At 38.2% G+C, this 19350-nt stretch overlaps 1 protein-coding gene across 2 annotated transcripts in view; it reads right to left on the reverse strand.

The window, feature by feature from the left end:
* Window positions 1-19350, reverse strand: part of PSMA8 (proteasome 20S subunit alpha 8) — a 60431-nt gene that overhangs the window by 16689 nt on the left and 24392 nt on the right. For both annotated transcript variants that reach the window (XR_009251007.1, XM_058692463.1), the window contains exons 3-6: window positions 11199-11323; window positions 8483-8605; window positions 194-313; window positions 19-81 (exon numbers count right to left, since the gene is read on the reverse strand). Coding sequence is in view for 1 of the 2 variants with exons in the window: in XM_058692463.1 (XP_058548446.1) it covers window positions 19-81; window positions 194-313; window positions 8483-8605; window positions 11199-11323 (431 nt within the window). In the remaining variant the exon portion in view is untranslated. The remainder of the gene's footprint in view (window positions 1-18; window positions 82-193; window positions 314-8482; window positions 8606-11198; window positions 11324-19350) is intronic.

Raw genomic sequence — 19350 nt, forward strand, 5'->3', positions numbered from 1 at the left:
CTTTGGTTAATGACTTACCTTCAAAGGCTGGTTTCTTCTTATTATAGCAAGTTCAATGTTTTTTCCACCAGACTGGACAACCTAATGTAGAATAAGCACAATAGTAGAATTACTTCAGCAAATTTTACTTTTTGAAGCAAATAGATAAGGGGAAAAACATGTTTTCCTGAATATACTTTATTAGATCACTTACTTCTAGCAAAGCTCTTATTGCTAATTTGATAGCTTCATTGTCGTTTGCTATAGCATCTTCTGTGTAATTCTTTTCTAGAAATTCTCGGACAGTTTTAGCACTTCGGCCTATTGCATTTGCCTTGAAAAATAAGATAATTATTAATATCATTGCAGTATGAATGAATTTATGGTTACTCAGTGGAGAGTTTACTACCACATTTCTTAGTGTAATTACTACGTGAAAATTGTAGTTTTGAAAAATTAGCTAACATTTCAGCAGCTCATTTTGTTACTACATGAATAATCTGTAATGGTGGTATGACTTATCTTCAAACATACCACTGTCTTGTCCTGGTCAATGCTTTCTACTACTTTAATGGCTTCCAACTCCTTGATAACCAGAAAAGGTTGAAACAGTCGAAATTCCAAAAGAGGTAGAGAGGAAAGGAGGTATAACTTTGTAATACAGTACAAAAGGAAGAAAGAAAAAAGGAAAAAAGGACATTGGCATGAAGAAGAAACTGTTTATATGAATAGGACCATGCGTACCATTTTCTTAGAACCTAGAATAGAATGGTCACCTAATTACTGATTCATTATCTTTGATTCTGTAAATGAAAGAAGATCTTCTGTTCCATTCCCCATTTTTCTTTGTTCCTTCGAAATTTTCTTCAGATGAAGGAAAGAGGTGAACGATTGCCCTGGCTGCATTGCCACGCGTAATATATATATTTCGTTCAGTCAAAATATCTAGACGAGGGGCGCCTGGGTGGCTCAGTCAGTTAAGCGTCCGACTTCGGCTCAGGTCATGATCTCGCGGTCCATGAGTTCGAGCCCCGCGTCGGGCTCTGTGCTGACAGCTCAGAGCCTGGAGCCTGTTTCGGATTCTGTGTCTCCCTCTCTCTCTGACCCTCCCCCATTCATGCTCTGTCTCTCTCTGTCTCAAAAATAAATAAACTGTAAAAAAAAAAAATTATAAAAAAAATACATATCTAGACGAGTATTAGTGATGATAATGAGGATGATAACAGTAGTTCATATTAACAGAGCACTTACGTGCCAGGCACTATGCTGAGCATTTTGCATGGATTCTCTCATTCAACCATCACAAAAACAATTAAATAATTACTAACCCCAATTCACAAGTGAAGAAATGGGAGGTTGGAAATGTCAAAACGAGCTTTCTCATCCTCAGCACTATTAACATTTCGAGCTGGATAATTCTTTGCTTGGGCGCTGCCCTGTGCATTGTAGGATGTGTAGCAGCCTCTACCCACTAGATGCCAGTAGCATCCCCCACCCCAGTTGTGACAACCAAACAGGCCTCTAGATATTGCCAAATGTCTCTCAGTGGGTACAAAATCAGCCCAATTTGTGAACCAGTGCCTTAAGTAATTTTACCCAAGATCTCGGAAGACCGGGTAAGTAGAAGAGCTGAGCTTTGAAACCAAGTAGTTTGAAGTGACAGTCCAAGCTCTGAACTTTATACACTGTGCTGCCACCTGACCCTTCGCTTTGATGATTTTAGAGAGTAAGAGGAACCGGCAGAAAAGTCCATCCTTTCAATGAAGGATCCTGGCAGTGAATGAGGGAAAGTCTTAGTTCTAAGTGGTTATGGTTAGGTTTGATTATAAGAAAGAGATCTCAAAAGAGATTTTAGGAAGTGAGCATGAAAGCCTACCTTTTGTACTGCCTGACAGTGTATTGTTCCTGTTAGCAGAAGATTATTTTTATTTCACAGAACTTTTTCTATGCCTTTATATTTCAGAGGACTAAAATAAATAGTTGTGAAATTTTAAATTGAATCTTGTGGCTTTGAAATTTCACTAAGATCAAAGGTAAAGACTGTTATGACTTTGGAGTATTATTAGCTACTAGTTTGGGGGGGGTAACTAGGTGTTGCTATGAGAGGAAGAACATAAGGTAGTGGTTTATCCAAAAAATCTCACTGAGCCCTTAAAGGTCACCTTATAAATTCCTGGTGACTTTCCTGTCCAATTCTCCTAATTGCTAACATAAAAATTCTTTAATTTTTATCTACTTGACTGGTTTCTTAAGATCTTGCCATGCTCAAGTCCCCACCCTTTCTCCCAACCCTTCGCCCACCCCTCCCCCAGCCCACTTCAGAAGACTCTGATAGTCTTGCAGTATTTTTTCCTGCCTGTAATGATTAATGATGATTTCTATAGCAAAGATCATTAGCAGCCAATGCCAATATCCATTCTTCCTTTGTGACAGAACTCTAGGCAATGTGCCTGCTGAAAAGTAGGATTTCCTAGCCCCAGCTACCAGTAGGAATAGATAAGTGGAAATAAATGGGTGGAATTTCTAGAAACCTTTGGTACCTGGAATGCAGACAGGTTGGCTGGAGATCTAGCAGCCACTTTGAGAGCATGGGCAAAGACTATGATAATAAAAGAGACAAATACCAGTGACCATCTATCCTCAAACTTCTAAGTATATGAGAAAAATAAACCCTTATATGTTAAGAATCATCACATCCCTGTTGTTAAGAGCCAAAACAATACCTTGCAGATGTATCTTGGTATATCTTAAAGATATACAGAAAAAATATTGATAAGGCCATTTTGGCAGCAATACTTTATTTACTATTAGAATTTCTTAGCTGATGAGTAATAGAACAATGTTATCCTTTGTGTGGTCTCATACGGAATGTATGAAAGCTTGATGACTCTTGGAACTTTCTCCCTTTCTTTTAAGTCCACTCTAATCACTCTCGTCACTATGAGAAGTTCCTGTCAAGGTCACCAATGACCTGCCCATTGCCAAATCCAGTCATTTCACTTTTCATCTCAGTGGCACTGACTCAGCTGATCAACTCTTCTTGGAATGGTGTTTTCACTTGTGATCCAGGATGCCACTCTCTGGGTACTCTTCCTTTACAGACTATGCTGGCTCCTTCCCCATCTTCCACTGGTCCAATGCCCCTAACCTAGATTATTATTGGACATAGCCTTCTAACTTGTTTGCCTGCTTCGACCTTACTATACAGTCTGTTTCAATACGGCAGCCACACAGATACTTTAAAAATATAAAAGTAAGATCATGTTATTCTATTATGCAAAAAAATCAAATGGCTCTCTACATCGCCCTATTTAATATGCAAGTCCTACAATGGCCTTTTTGACCCTGTAAGATCAGTCCCCTCCTGCTTCTTACTTCATCCTTCATCACTATCTTTCTGCAGTCACCACAGCACAGTCATATGCTCTGCATACAGCTTGATGTCTCACAGATATGGAACATACTGCTGCCTTATTGGTTCCTGTTTGGAATACCACAGAAATAACTACCTGGCTCGCTCCTTTACTTTCTTCAGGCCTCTGTTCACATATCGCTTTTTCAAAGGTGCTTTCCCTGACTACCTTACCTACCAATCACATCCTCTCCTCCCAACCTGTTCTTTTTCCCCAAAGGATTTATGTTACATGTATACCATCAGTACATATTTTTGTTATCTCTGTATCCCCAGAACCTAGAACAATATTTGATATGCAATTCAAATATTTATAGATGGAATATTTTTTTAAGTTTTTTTTTTTTTTTTTTTTTTTTGAGAGAGTGTGAGCATGCATGTGAGTGATGGAGGGGCAGAGAGAGAGGGAGAGAGACAATCCTAAGCAGGTTCTGCACTGTTAATGTAGAGCCCAATGTGGGGCTTGATCTCATGAACTGTGAGATCATACTATGAGCCCAAATCAACAGTCAGACACTTAACCGATTGAGCCCCCCAGGAACCCCTAGAGGGAATATTTGTTAAATGATGGACTCTTTACATATTTTACTTTGTAACTTTTGATAGTGAATTATCTTTGGGAATCCTACACTACAATATCCCTGGCACAGAGGTATCTTCAACTCACAGGATTATTGCTCTGGTACTCAATTTCTTCTTTATTTCTGGCCCCTTAGGATTTTGTCCTTTTTGTAAGTTCAGCTATGCATTAAAAACATGTTAATGACCATTCTAGTATTCTATGTGGTTGCAGGAGGATTTCTGATTAATATAATTTAATGTAATATGCCAAACCCCAGAACCCATTACTCCAAGTAAAAATAATATTTTCTGCAATATGAAAACATAAGAAGAAAAATATTTCAAAAAGGGTGTTTCCACTGATCTGGATACTGCCAGAACTACACAGCTAACTGATTTCTTAAGACTCTTCTGTCATGGAAGGGGCAGCTATATGCCTTCATTGGAAGAGAAACTTACTCCGGATAGGAGTTTTATTTCCCTGTAACAAATGCCTCACCTTCTGTGAACTTCCTGAATGTTTTCTTCACCATGATGGTATCCTACAAAACACTGCTGGTGACCAAGGAGGAAGTGAGAGAATATACTTGTGCCCACAGGATTCACTGCTCTTATGTTCTGTAATCCTAAAGAAGCCAGCCTAGTAAAAATAGGGAATAGCCAACTGAAGACTCAGTTATAGCACCAGGGGTGTGTGTGGGGGGCGGGGGGCGGGGGGGGGGGCAGCATCTTCTGAAGCCAGGTTTATGTTCGACAAGATCCTCTTGTGTGCCTGGAAACAGGATCATAGCCACAAATCTAGGAGGCAAGGGATAGATGTCTCATTAAACCCCTGATATCCCACTAATAAAATTTTTGCTTCTAAGGTTGTTTCAGTTTATTTAAAAAAAAATTTTTTTTTAATGTTTATTTATTTTTGAGACAGAGACAGACAGAGCATGAACAGGGGAGGGTCAGAGAGAGAAGGAGGCACAGAATCTGAAACAGGTTCCAGGCTCCGAGCTGTCAGCACAGAGCCCGACGCGGGGTTCGAACTCACGGAGTGTGAGATCATGACCTGAGCCAAAGTCGGCCGCTTAACCGACTGAGCCGACTGAGCCACCCAGGCGCCCCAGGTTGTTTCAGTTTAAAGGTCCTAGTTCCCAAGTTGGCAGCGTGGTAGGGGAGGGAGAAGAGGCAATGTTCTACTAGGGGATATAACAATAATTTCACTGAACTAGAAGCTGAGACTTCCACTTGGCAATTTTGGACTCCTCATGCCGTTGAACCAGTAGGCAAATAATGGGTTACTGTGAGGATGGTATGATTGATTCTGATTATCAAGGGAAATAAAGTTACTATTATACAATGGGACCAGGGAGATGTCTTGTACTCAAGGGATTTTCTGGAGATCTCTCTTATTATTCCCATATAAAGCGAAAAAAGTTAACTCAAGCCTCTATAATCCATTAAGGCGGGATCACTAATGGACCATAATCTTAAAAAAACAAAAGTCTGTGTTAACATGCCAGATAAAGAACCTCAACAAACCGACCAAAGTGCTGGTAACAGTTATTTCTGTTTTCATTTCTGCAACAGGTCAGGTGGCCAGAGTTTATATTTTTAACTTCCATTTCCATAATTCATTTCATGCGTCCTCTCTCTGTGCCTTGTAAAAAACTACATCCTGGCACTGTGAAAGTGTTGGCTCCACATGGTACCACAGCCATGTCCTCAACAGCCCATTGTATCACTTTATCAGGCTACTTGGTAAAAAACAAACCATGGAAATGAAAAAAACAAAAAAAAAACCCCACCTGATCTCATGGCTAAAGTGCTATATATAGTTTCCCCAAAACAGAAATAAAGCCAGAAGATTTTATTCTTCCTTTCAAGACTGGATATCAGAATTTATACATACATACATAAAGAATCACTTGGCCTAAGCATGAGGTAGTGGAAGGAACACTGTACTAATAAGGCAGAAGACCCTAAGTTCTAATGACAGTTTTGTCATTAACTAGTGGTGTGGCTTTTTAAAAAAATCACTTGACTCCTGAGTCTCACTTACCAAATACGTAAAATGAAAAAGTTTCCAAATGTTTTTTTGTTATCATGTTTTTAAGCTGCATTTGATTTCAACCAAAATCCTACAAGAAAGTACAATGTGTGAAATCAGTAAAATGGTTATGGGGTATACATGTGTGCAGATGTATGCACGCACTGTTCACACCCTCCACCTCTACTACATGTTCTTCAGACACCACGGCAAAGCATAGTTTCAGACCTAATGATAAATGAAATCCCCCAAATTAAAAAAAAGTCCATAATTTTCCTAACTAGTTGACTTTGCAATAAAAGTGTTTCTCTGTATGGCCCTAGGGAGCAAACAGATTAAAATGAAAAATTATGTAAACTTGGAAACTATTATGTTATGATATTGAAATGAAATGTAATGATGTAATAATTAATACAAACAGAAGATGGCAGACTTCAAAATATTTTGAGAAAGGCTGTAATAACTTGTTGAAAGTATAGATTTGGGAAACATAAGAAATCTAGTACGTGTAAAAGATTTCTTAAATTGGCAGAAAAAAGTCTGGTAGGGGCGCCTGGGTGGCGCAGTCGGTTAAGCGTCCGACTTCAGCCAGGTCACGATCTCGCGGTCCGTGAGTTTGAGCCCCGCGTCAGGCTCTGGGCTGATTGCTCGGAGCCTGGAGCCTGTTTCCGATTCTGTGTCTCCCTCTCTCTCTGCCCCTCCCCCGTTCATGCTCTGTCTCTCTCTGTCCCAAAAATAAATTAAAAAAAAATGTTGAAAAAAAAAAAAAAAAGTCTGGTATTTGCAGCAGGCAAATTCACAGTTTCTGATTACCAATCAGTTTGTCCAGGTAACTTAAAAGAAGGTGTGTAGCTTACACAAATATTCAGGTCTTTGTGGCAAGAATATAATCCACTGTTTTACTGGCCTGGTTAATTGGTTTATAAAACAGAATGAGTGTGATTAGCCCAAAAAACTCCTTTAGTTAATACAAACATAAAGACCAAGGTAATATTTCCCCATTAATTTATTTGGCTCTTATTTTTATATTTAATTTTAATTTAATTTTTTTTTTTTTTTTTTAGAGAGAGTGTGTGCACAAGTGAGCAAAGGGCAGAGAAACGGAGAGAGAGAATCCCAGGAGGGGCAGAGAGAGAGGGAGGGGATGGGAGAGAGGGAGAGAGGGAGAGAGGGAGAGAGAGAGAGAGAGAAAGAGAGAGAGAGACAGAGAGAAAAGCGAGGCTCACCTGAAATGGGGCTCGTGTTTACCTGAAGCAGGGCTTGAGATCACCTGATATGGGACTTGAACTCATGAACTGTGAGATCATAACCTGAGCTGAAGTCAGATACTTAACGACTAAGCCACCCAGGTGCCCTATTTGACTTTTAATAACAGTAAAATAAACTCTTCATGAAATTTTTTTTAAGCTTATTTATTTGAGAGAGAGAGAGAGAGCGCGCGCGAGCATGCAAGTGTGTGTGAGTAGGGGAGGGGCAGAGAGGGAGAGAAAGAATCCCAAGCAGGTTCCCTGCTGTCAGTGCAGAGCCCAATGTGGGAATCTATCTCATGAACCATGAGATCATGACCTGAGCCAAAATCAAGAATCAGATGCTTAACTGACTGAGCCACCCAGGCGCCTTCACGAAATTATTTAAAGCTTGGGTGTTTAAACTTTAATAATATAAAAAATTATTTAGATTTTATGGGGTACTTCTATATTTATATATGAGAATATACAAAAACTTATTTCTGGAAACTGTCACTAGTTTCCCTAGGCCCTAGACTTTTGTATTAGATTTGAATGTACCAATAAGCAAAGTTAGTATTTAGGTACTGAAACAGGAATGACAACTTATCCAGAAAACAAACTATATTCCAAGAATTATGTGGAGAAAATTGTAATGTACTGCCATATAAATTGTACCCCAAACCGATTCATAGTTTGGGGTACTCTAAGTCTCGAATAAAGGATGCATTAAATACTTCACTATGGGGCTTAAATGCTCATTCAATTGTGTGTTAACAGCAACTGGATATATCTCTTATTTGACCATTTACATATACTTAGGTTTGTCACATCTTTTCAAAAGGAAAAGACCTTGTGATTAATAAAACAAAGTGTTTCTCTATCCATCAAAAACCATCGTAGTTGCTGACTAGCTAAATGGTTACATAAAGTTTGTACCACCATCAGTATTTTAATGCAACAAGGGGCGCCTGGTTAAGCGTCCGACTTCGGCTCAGGTCATGATCTTGCGGTCCGTGAGTTCAGGCCCAGAGTCGGGCTCTGTGCGGACAGCTCAGAGCCTGGAGCCTGTTTCAGATTCTGTGTCTCCCTCTCTCTCTGCCCCTCCCCCACTCATGCTCTCTCTCTGAGAAATGAATAAACCTTAAAAAAATTAAGAAAAATATTTTAATGCAACAATTTTTGTCATGTCCCTGAAAACGATAAAACTTTACTGTGAATACATTTACTTAACTTCTAAACTATATTAACAAATTCATGACTTACCTTCCAAGCATGGTAAGTACCAGAGGGATCAGTCTGATATAATCTTGGGATACCATCATCATCAAAACCTACAATTAAGGCAGAAATGCCAAAAGGTCTTCGCCCATTGCTTTGTGTATATTTCTGAAAAATAAAGTGTTTTTCAACTACTTTTGCTATGAGGCCATACAAAGAACAGCACTATTACTTACCAACTAAGAAATTCTAATAGTATTCTGTATTTCTTTAAGATCCTCTTTCTGACTTCTTCTGGAGTAACTTCAATCCATGATGAAATTAATGCATCCAGTATGTAAAATTAAATAATTAAGAGTGCTTATATATGGTCTTAAAACTATTTTCTCATTGCTTTATATGCTTTTTGGTAACATAATTGACTATAATCTTGTTAATATAGCAGAGAACTGTATATGTCACGCCATTTTGGTTCCCACCTAGTAAAGCTGATTTTAGTGAGCTGTGCTTTGGAAGGAAGTCCTTGGGGTTTACTCTGAGAGATACTACAGTTGTCACTGTTATAATCAGTACTTTTACTTGATACTATTATCAAGGATATTCTGTTCACTCTATACTAAGTTATCTCTACAGAAAACCCAACTAAGAGATTTCTTTCAGTTCCCAAACAAGGAAACCTTTATCTCTCTGGAAGAAAAAGCATTTTTTTCCCTCCCAGACAACAGGGCACTGGAAGCCAATTGTATTTCTTTTTACTTTAGTGCCAGGAACTTCCTGAGAGTGGAATTCCCACTAATTCTGAGACTGGTGCCCCTAGAAGTCATGCACAGGGCAGCCCTGACAGAGAGCTCAAGTCCACACCTTTTTTTCATTTTATTATTATATATTTTTATTAGCCACTTCAAATTTTGAATGCAAATAGTTGTGCTACAAATATAAATAAACTCTTAATGAGCAGGGTTTGTGTCTTTATTCTCCTGTATTTCTTAATATTCCTAGTTCACACAGAGGTATGAAGTAAATGTTTTGTAAATATACCTCAGAGGAGAGACCCTCTTATTTGCTTAAACAACCATGTTTTTTTTTTTCTTTAATGAAAAAGTAGTACTTGCACAGGGTTAAAATAATTTAAAAGTACAAAAGGAATACATAAAAGATCTCTTTTGTCTCACAGCCCCAGGCCCCTTCCCAGTAGCAACCCCACTATTACAGGTTTACAATGTATATTAAATGTTCTGTGTATAGCCTTTATATATCCAGAAGAAAAACTAAAGCCACAATTGGGAACCTTGTATATACAATGCTCTACATCTTGTGTTTTAATGGGTACCTTTTTAACGGCTGAGAAAATCAAACCAAAATAAAGTAGAAAAATATAAAAATGTTGGACTTCCTTGAGACATGAATTACAAAAAAAACAAAATAGGGTAATTTTTTATAAGTATATAGTCTAAAAGTTTGGTATCTAGAATATATAGTCTATAAAGAAATCTCTACATGGACAATGACAAAATCCATGCCAGAAAATATTCTAAATGCTTTAGATGTATTAATCATTTAATCCACAATGCAGCTCAACGAACTAGGTATTATTGTAATGTTTATTCCATAAAGAAGAAAATTACAAAAAAACAGACTAAATAGTGTGCTCATGGCATTAACTAGAAAGTAGCAAAGCCAGGATTCAAACCCCCAATGTGCTCCTGGAGGCGCATTCTCAACCACCAAGAGTGCCTGTCAAAAGGAAAGATAGTTTACACTAGAAGAAATGAAAATAGCAAATGAACATGTGGGAAAAAAATCAACCTCACTACTAATTATAAAATACAAATTAAAACAACTATTACAGTACTATGTTATACTTATTTGCGAAATAAAAGAAAAATGGAAACCCAAGGCTGATGATCCTTCAGGGATACATTTATGCATTGCTGGTTGCACAATAAAAATTGGTTCAATCTTTTTACCAAGCAATTTAGCTACATATAACAAGAGTCTTAAAACCAATTACAATCTCTAATCTAGTAATCTCATACTGAAAATTAATTTAACAGTATAATTCAAAAAAGAAAACTAAAAGCTATGACAAAGAGTAATGCTATTAAAGTACTAAATTGAGAAAGGGAATGAGAAAGGGAAAGAAACTGGAAACAATCTAAATAATTTCCAGTGAGCAACTGGAAACAGTATTACATAGTAAGAATGGTAAGTATGCATAAGGACTATGCTGGCATACATAAAGGGCACATAAAATGAGAGTAAGAGAATACTTATATACATCATGATTCTATGTAATGTCAACCTGTGTATCTATGTATGGATTCAGAAGTCAAATCCAAACATGATCAGTTTTGTTTAGGTTTGCCGGTGAAAGAATCATGGGTATTTCTTTAGTAAACTTAAAAGAAAAGAAAAAGGTTTTCGTTACTGTATCACAAGAAGTACAGAAATCCTCTTAAAATATGAGATTTATTGCTCTTTTAAATTTTAATAGAATTCTCAGAATTGATAGTGACTGAGATTTCTAACGATCAAATCAATCCAGTCCACTGGAATAAGAGAGTGAATATGAAGTAAATGTGAGAAGGAATAAGGAGTTTAGTAGATTTAATGGATTAAATGAAGTAAATGTGAGGAGGAATAAGGAGTTTAGTAGATTTAATGGATTAAATGACTGGAGTGCTTACAGTATTCCCATGACAGGAACCATAATGATGCAAAAGAAGAAAGCCTGAAGAAATCTGTCGGAATACTGGCTTACCTGCTTCAAGGTTGCTATGAAGCGAGTTATATATTCTACAGTTACTGGATCCTCAACTGTAAGCTTATGACTCTGGCACTCCACACGGGCTCTGTTTATTACCACTCTAGCATCAGCAGTCAGTCCTATAAAAGTAGGCAACACGTTATTTAAAAAATGGCTTTTTTCTTATCAAAAGGGTTTTTTTAAAGCTACTATGAAATCTTTCTTGTAATGTCCATTTTTATCAATATATGTCCATTATAAACAATTTGTAATTCTTGTAAAATAGAGTATCACTTGTCTGACATTCAACACTTAAACCGATTCATTCTTATTTGCTTTCAAAAAAAATCTTATTTATTTTGATTCAGCATGGGCCCGACGTGGGGCTTCATCCCATGACCAAGAGATCATGACCTGAGCCAATATCAGGAATCGGATGCTTAACTGTCTGAGTTACCCAGGCACCCCTTATTTACTTTTTAAAGAAAATGGTTTATTTTGAATTTTTTAAAATTTATTTATTTATTTTGAGAGAGAATGAGAGAGTGAGCAGGGGAGGGGTAGAGAGAGAGGGAGAGAGAGAGAATCCCGAGCAGGTTCCACACCATCAGCATGGAGCCTGATGTGGGGCTTGAACTCACGAATCATGAGATCGTGACCTGAGCCAAAACCAAGTGTCAAGCACTTAACTGACTAAGCCACCCAGGCACCCCAAGAAAATGGTTTTAAAGAATAGTCGTTAGATACTAGCATTAAGTAAACTATTTCTCAAAGATCAAAATGGTTTAATTCACAGTAGCTGAGCTGGTTATTAGGTTTTACTAACCATTTTCTAAAAATCTCTGTAGTTATAGTTTTTAAAAATGTTTAAGTTTATTTATTTAGAAAGAGAGAATTCAAGCAGGCTCCACGTTGTCAGTGCAGAAACGGACCTGGAGCTAGATCACATGAACCATGAGATCATGTCCTGAGCTGAAGTCAAGAGTCAGACACTTAACCAGCCAAGCCACCTAGGTGCCCCTGTAGTTGTTTTTTAAAACCTATTTTTGGAGAAGATATCAGTGGCAGACTGATCAAAGGCTGAGGGTTTATCCTGGTTCCAAAATCAATTTACTTATTACCTAAATTATGAAGTAAGCTGGCTTTCTCCTTATGAAAACAATATTACTTCATTATCAAAAATCTATCCATTGCCTTCAAAATGCATTCAGTATAACTGTGACATACCACTTCTCAGCTTTTTGTCTAAAATTAAGGGTTTGAAAATCAAGAATTTTAAAACAGAAAAAGAAAACACTGTCTTCCTTTTGCCATACCAAAACATCATGTAATTGATTCTCAATACTTTATAAGGAAATAAAATGTTTCTATAAAAAACTGACCTAAAACTTAAATGCAACAGTTGCAAACATTTCATTCATTCATTCGTTTATTTATTATTTTTAAAAATTTAAATCCAAATTAGTTAACATACAGTGTAATAATAATTTTAGGAGTAGAATTTAGTGATTCATCACTTACATATAACACCCGGTGCTCATCCCAACAATGTGATATCCTCCTTAATGTCCCTCACCCCTGTAGCCCTTCCCCCCCACCCAACACTGCACTAGCAATGCTCAGTTTGTTCTCTGTATTTAAGAGTCTCTTATAGTTTTTCTGTGTTTTTATAATAGTTTTGCCTTCCTTCCCTTATGTTCATCTGTTTTGTTTCTTAAATTACATGAGTGAAATCTTATATTTGTCTTTCTCTGACTGACTTATTTCTCTTAGCATAATATAATCTAGTTCCATCCACACTGTTGCAAATGGCAAGATTTCATTCTTCTTGATTGTCAAGTAATATTCCATCGTATATATATACACCACTTCTTCTTTATCCATTCATCAGTTGATGGACATTTTGGCTCTTTCCATACTTTGGCTATGGTTAATAGTGCTGCTACAAACACTGGGGTGCACGTGCCTCTTTGAACCAGCATTTTTGTATGCTTTGGATAGACACCTAGTAGTGCAATTGCTGGGTCATAGGGTAGTTCTATTTTTAACTTTTTGAGGAACCTCCATACTATTTCCCAGAGTGGCTACATCAGTTTGCATTCCCACCAGCAGTGCAAAAGGGTGGTTCTTTCTCTGCATCCTTGCCAACATTTGTTGTTTCTGAAGTTGTTAATTTTAGCCATTCTGACAAGTGTGAGTGGTATCTCATTATGGCTTTATTTAATTTTTAAAAATGTTTGTTTATTTTTGAGAGAGAGAGAGAGCACACGTGAGCTGGGAGGGGCAGAGAGAGAGGAAGACACAGAATCCAAAGCAGGCACCAGGCTCTGAGCTGTCAGCACAGACCCCGACACGGGGCTTGAATCCACGAACCAGGAGATCATGACCTGAGCCAAAGTCAGATGTTTAACCAACTGAGCCACCATAGCGTCCCCTCATTGTGATTTTGATTTGTATTTCCTTGATGATGAGTGATGTTGAGCATCTTTTCATGTGTCTGTTAGCAATCTGGATGTCTTCTTTGAAGTGTCTATTCATGTCTTTTGACCATTTCTTCACTGGATTATTTGATTTTTGGATGTTGAGTTTGATAAGTTCTTCATAGATTTTGGATACTGATCCTTTAACTGATACGTCATTTGCAAATATCTTCTCCAATTCTGTCAGTTGCCTTTTAGTTTTGTTGATTTGTTTCCTTTGCTATGCAGGAAGTTTTTATCTTAATGAGGTCCCAATAGTTCATTTCTGCTTTTGTTTCCCTTGCTTTTGGAGACATGTCAAGTAAGAAGTTGCTGTGGCCCAGGTCAAAGAGGTTGTTGCATGTTTTCTCCTCAGGATTAAAAAAAAATATTTTTTAATGTTTATTTTTGAGAGAGAGAGTGTGAGCAGGGAAGGAGCAGACACAGAGGGAGATATAGAATCCAAAGCAGGCTCCAGGCTCTGAGCTGTCAGCATAGAGCCCTACACAGGACTCAAACCCACAAATGGTGAGATCATGACCTGAGCCAAAGTCAGATGATTAACTGAGCCACCCAGGCGCCCCTCTCCTCTAGGATTTTGATGGCTTCCTGTCTTATGTTTAGGTCTTTCATCCATTTTGAGTTTATTTCTGTGTTTGGTTTAAGAAAGTGGTCCAGGTTCATTCTTCTGCTTGTTGCTGCCCAGTTTTCCTAATACCATTTGCTGAAGAGACTGTCTTTTTTCCATTGGATATTCTTTCCTGCTTTGTCAAAGATTAGTTGGCTATACGGTTGTGGGTCCATTTCTGGGTTCTCTATTCTGTTCCATTGATGTATATGTCTGTTGTTGTGCCAGTACCATACTGTCTTGAGGACTACAGTTTTGTTTGGTTTTCTTTTTCAGGATTGCTTTGGCTATTTGGGGTCTTTTCTGGTTCCATACAAATTGTTAAGATTGTGTGTTCTAGCTCTGTGAAGAATGATGGTGTTATTTTGATAAGGATTACATTGAATATGTAGATTGCTTTGGGTAGTATAGACATTTTAACAATATTTGTTCTTCCACTCCAGGAGCATGGAATGTTTTTCCATTTTTTTGTGTCTTCTTCAATTTATTTTATAAGTTTTCTATAGTTTTCAGTGTATACATTTTTCACCTCTTTGGTTAGGTTTATTCCTAGATATGCCTACTCCAGCTTTCTTTTGATGACCATTAGCATGATAGATGGTTTTCCACCCCCTTACTTTCTTTTTTTTTTTTTTAATTTTTTTTTAATGTTTATTTATTTTTGAGACAGAGAGAGACAGAGCATGAACGGGGGAGGGTCAGAGAGAGGGAGACACAGAATCTGAAATAGGCTCCAGGCTCTGAGCTATCAGCACAGAGCCCGACACGGGGCTCGAACTCACTGACCGCGAGATCATGACCTGAGCCGAAGTCGGCCGCTCAACCGACTGAGCCACCCAGGCGCCCCCCCCCCCCCCCACTTACTTTCAATCTGTCAGTGTCTTTGGGTCTAAAATGAGTATCTTGTATGCAGAATATAGATGGGTCTTGTTTTCTTATCCATTCTGATACTCTATGTCTTTGGATTGGAGTGTTTAGTCCATTGACATTTACAGTGTGTACTGAAAGATATGAATTTAGTGCCATTGTGTTGCCTGTAGTGTTGGGGTTTCTGACGATGTTCTCTGGTCCTTTCTAGTCTTTGTTGCTGTTGGTCTTTTTTGTTTTTTATCTTTTCTCCACTCAAAGAGTCCCCATTAAAATTTCTTGCAAGGCTGGTTTAGCAGTCATGAACTTTAGTTTTTATTTGTGGGAAACTCTTTATCTCTCCTATTTTTGAATGACAGCCTGGCTGGATAAAAAATTCTTGGCTGCATATTTTTCCGATTCAGCACATTGAATATATCCTGCTACTCCTTTCTGGCCTGCCAAGTTTTTGTGGATAGGTCTGCTGCAAACCTGATCTGTCTTCCCTTATAGGTTGATTTTTCCCCTTGCTGCTTTCACAATTCTTTCCTTGTCTGTGTAGTTTGTGAATTTGACTATGAGATGCCTTAGTGATGGTCAGTTTTGGTTGAATCTAATGGGAGCTCTCTGTGCTTCTTGGACTTTGAGGTCTATGTCTTTCCCAGCTTAGGAAAGTTTTCTGCTATAATTTGCTCACACATAAACCAGATTCTGCCCCTTTTTCTCTCTCTTCATCTTCTGGGACACCTATGATTCAGTGTTATTCCTTTTTAATAAGTCACTGAGTTCTCTAAGTCTTTTATCATGATCTTTGGCCTTTGTTTCCCCCTTTTTTTCTGCTTCATTATTGTCTATAAATCTGATCTTCTAAATCACTGATTCCTTGCTGTGCTTCATCCATTCTTGCCATTGTTGCATCCATTTAAGACTGCATCTCGGTTACAGCATTTTTAATTTCATCCTGACTAGATTTTATTTCTTTTATTTCCACAGAAAGGGATTCTATGCTTTTTTCAACCCCAGCTAGTATTCTTGTTATCGTGGTTCTAAATTCTAGTTCAGACATCTTGCTTATATCTGTGTTAAGGCCCTGGCTGTCATTTCTTCCTGTTCTTTCTTTTGGGGTGAATTCCTTCATTTTACCATTTTAGAGGAAGAAAAAAATTAATAAAAAAATTAAATTAAAAAATTAAAAACAAAAAAAAAATCAAATAAAGGAAGCTAGATCATAGGTGTGCTTTGGTCTGCTTATTGAAAGAAGCTTGATACAATAGAGAAAAAAGGAAAATAAATGAAAAAAAGAAAAAAATTAAAAATTAAAAACCTTATAAAATAGAACGAAATAAAGAAAATGAAGTAGAGTAAAAAATTTAAAAAGTAATGTAAAAAAAAAAATTTATCTTTCTGTATCCTAGAATGAGGAAGAAAGAAGAAAAAAGAAAACTAATATTTAAGCAAAAACAGAAGCAAAGAAAACGAACAAGACAATTGAACCAGCAAACAGAATGAAACCCAAATGAAATTACATCCCATTTCCCCTACAACTGAAACTATGAAGCCTTCTATAGTCTGTATACTAAGCAGGTGACATGACCTGTACTGATCTTCTAGGGGATGTGCTTGGAGGGTGCAGTTGGGCAGGGCTTAGTGTAAAGGCTCCATGCTCCACTAGGTGGTGCTGCATAGCTTACTGGGTGGATCAGTGTTGTGTGGCCATGGTGCGTGCATGCCTGTGTGTGGGAGAGGCAGAGATGGCTTCACCCAACTCCCTAGTCTCTGGCACAGAAACTTCAGGCTCTCACTGACTCAGGATCAAACACCCCTCCTTTGTTTCAGGCCTCCATCCATTCCCTGCTTCTATTTTATCCATGTCCAAGTTGTCTGCCTGTCAGGTGGCACCTCCCTCCAGAGTTTTCACTCAGATGGGGTTGTGTTTCAAAACACCACAGTTCAGAGACTCCTGCAGCTTGGACCTGCACTGACTCTCTGCGGGAGGGTATCACTGAGCAGTGGCCATGTGCCAGTTTGCCCCAGAAAACTTCTGTACAATCACGTGGGAGCACAGGTTCAGAGTTTATGGCAAACCACATCACGCAGCTGGTGCCAGGCTTTACCTCATCCTGGCATCTTTGTTCCATTGTCAGCAAAAATGGCTGCTCTCTGGGGTCTGCTGGGACCTTTGCCTGTGGGGAGGCCGTATGACCCCTACCAAATGCACTCTGAGCGGGAGAACTGCTTCTCCTCATGTGGCACATGGACCCTTCAGGCCACACTGCCTGTTTCTGGGGATTTGCCTTGCTTCCTCACCAGAGCACTGCCAGGCACTGACCTCCAAAACTTAAGATTCTGTGCTCCACTGTTTATAGAATTCTGGTGGTATTGAAACCCTCTCCTTTCCTCCTGTCAATGGTTTTGGGGAACAAATTTCTGGTTCAGTCCCCTGCAAGTGTTTTTACGCTCTCTCCTTCTCTCCAGCTACTTTTGGGAGAGTGCTTTTCTTGCATGATCCCAATGTGCTGTACTCTTCCCCTTTCTTTCTCTCCGCAAAAACAGCTCCCCAGCCTCTGCAGCTTTTCTCTCCCCCAGTTCACCTCTCTGCACTGCGTAGCCACTGAGTTCTGTGGCTAAAGTTATGCAGATTGTTGTGTTAATCCTCAGAACAATCTCCTAGGTGTTCAAATTGGTTTGGTACTAATCTAGCTGTGTATCAGAGATGAGACAAGTTCAGGGTCTTCATTCTTCTCTGCCATCTTAACCGCCTTCCCTGCAAACATTTCTATTAAAGACTTTTGGCATTTGACCTTCACATGACCGGTTTCTTTCCTGCTCTCTTAATACCATACTGCCCAGAAAATGCATTCACAAAATCTCTGAAACTGTCATTTCTCACATAACCATCAGTCTTTTGCAGTCACAAACTCATGTTCCACTTCCCCGCCATTTCAAATTGTGTTTCTACAAACCTAGATGAATTATCAGTCCCTGAAGATAGATAATAGTAGTCAACAATGAAGAACCTGTCACAATATGTCACTAAGAATCACCCTAACCCTCATGGGTAGGGTGCAAATTTTAATCAGATAGTTAAGGGAAAAACCAATTCTCTTCTCTTGTAAATGTTATATGAGAGAGGTGGCTGGTTGGCTTAGTCGGTAGAGCATGTGACTCTGGATCTTGGGGTGGTGAGATCAACCCCCACATTGGGAATAGAGCTTATTTTTAAAAATGTTAAAAACCTATAAAGGAACTTCTCTATTGGGTTTTCACATACATGTCATAGAGTGTTCTCCATTAAAAAAAAAAAAAAAAGATGAGGGGCACCTAGCTGGCTCAATCAGTAGAGCATGCAACTCTTGATTTTGGGGTCATGAGTTCAAGCCCCATGTTGGGGGTAGAGTTCACTTAAAAAGTTAAAACATGTTTTATAAAATTTGGTATGTAAGAGAAAGAAATGGGAGGAGATTGACTTGCCTATTCTATGGATTAAAAGCTTTGTTCAATCACAAAATGTGATGAGAGAGGAGATTTCTATGTTATTTCCCCTTTACAATGTAAATATGATCCAGAACCATAGAAACATAGAAGTATATTTAGGAAGCAGTGACATAACTGACACAAGAAAAAAAATTAGTAATAAATTGGCCAAACCATATGAGCAATACAGTTATTTAACGTAGGAAACAGAAGTTACACTAATCAATACTAAATGGCTAAGAAAAAGAGAACACATTTTACTTAAAGATACAACTGAAAATTGCAATTTCACATTCTATGGGTTACCTTTTAGTTTGCTGATTGTTTCTTTCACTGTGCAGAAGCTTTTTATTTTGATAAAGTCCCAGTAGTTTATTTTTGTTTTTGTCTCCCTTGCCTCAGGAGACTTATCTAAAAAGAAGTTGCTAAGGCTGATGTCAAAGAAATGACTATGCTCTCTTCTAGGAGAGTTATGATTTCATGTCTCACAGTTAGGCCTTTAATCCCTTTTGAATTTACCTTCGTGTAGGGTATAAGAAAGTGGTCCAGTTTCAGTCTTTTGCATGTTGCTATCTAGTTTTTCCAACACCACTTGTTGAGACTGTCTTTTCCATTGGATATTCCTTCCCGCTTTGTAAAAGACTGAACATATATTTGTGGGTTCATTTCTGGGTTTTCTATTCTGTTCCATTGACCTATGTGTCTATGTTTGTGCCAGTACCATACTATTTTGATCACTACAGATTTGTAATATAACTTG

The sequence above is a fragment of the Neofelis nebulosa genome, chromosome 11, assembly GCF_028018385.1.
Source record: "Neofelis nebulosa isolate mNeoNeb1 chromosome 11, mNeoNeb1.pri, whole genome shotgun sequence".
NCBI lineage: Eukaryota > Metazoa > Chordata > Mammalia > Carnivora > Felidae > Neofelis > Neofelis nebulosa.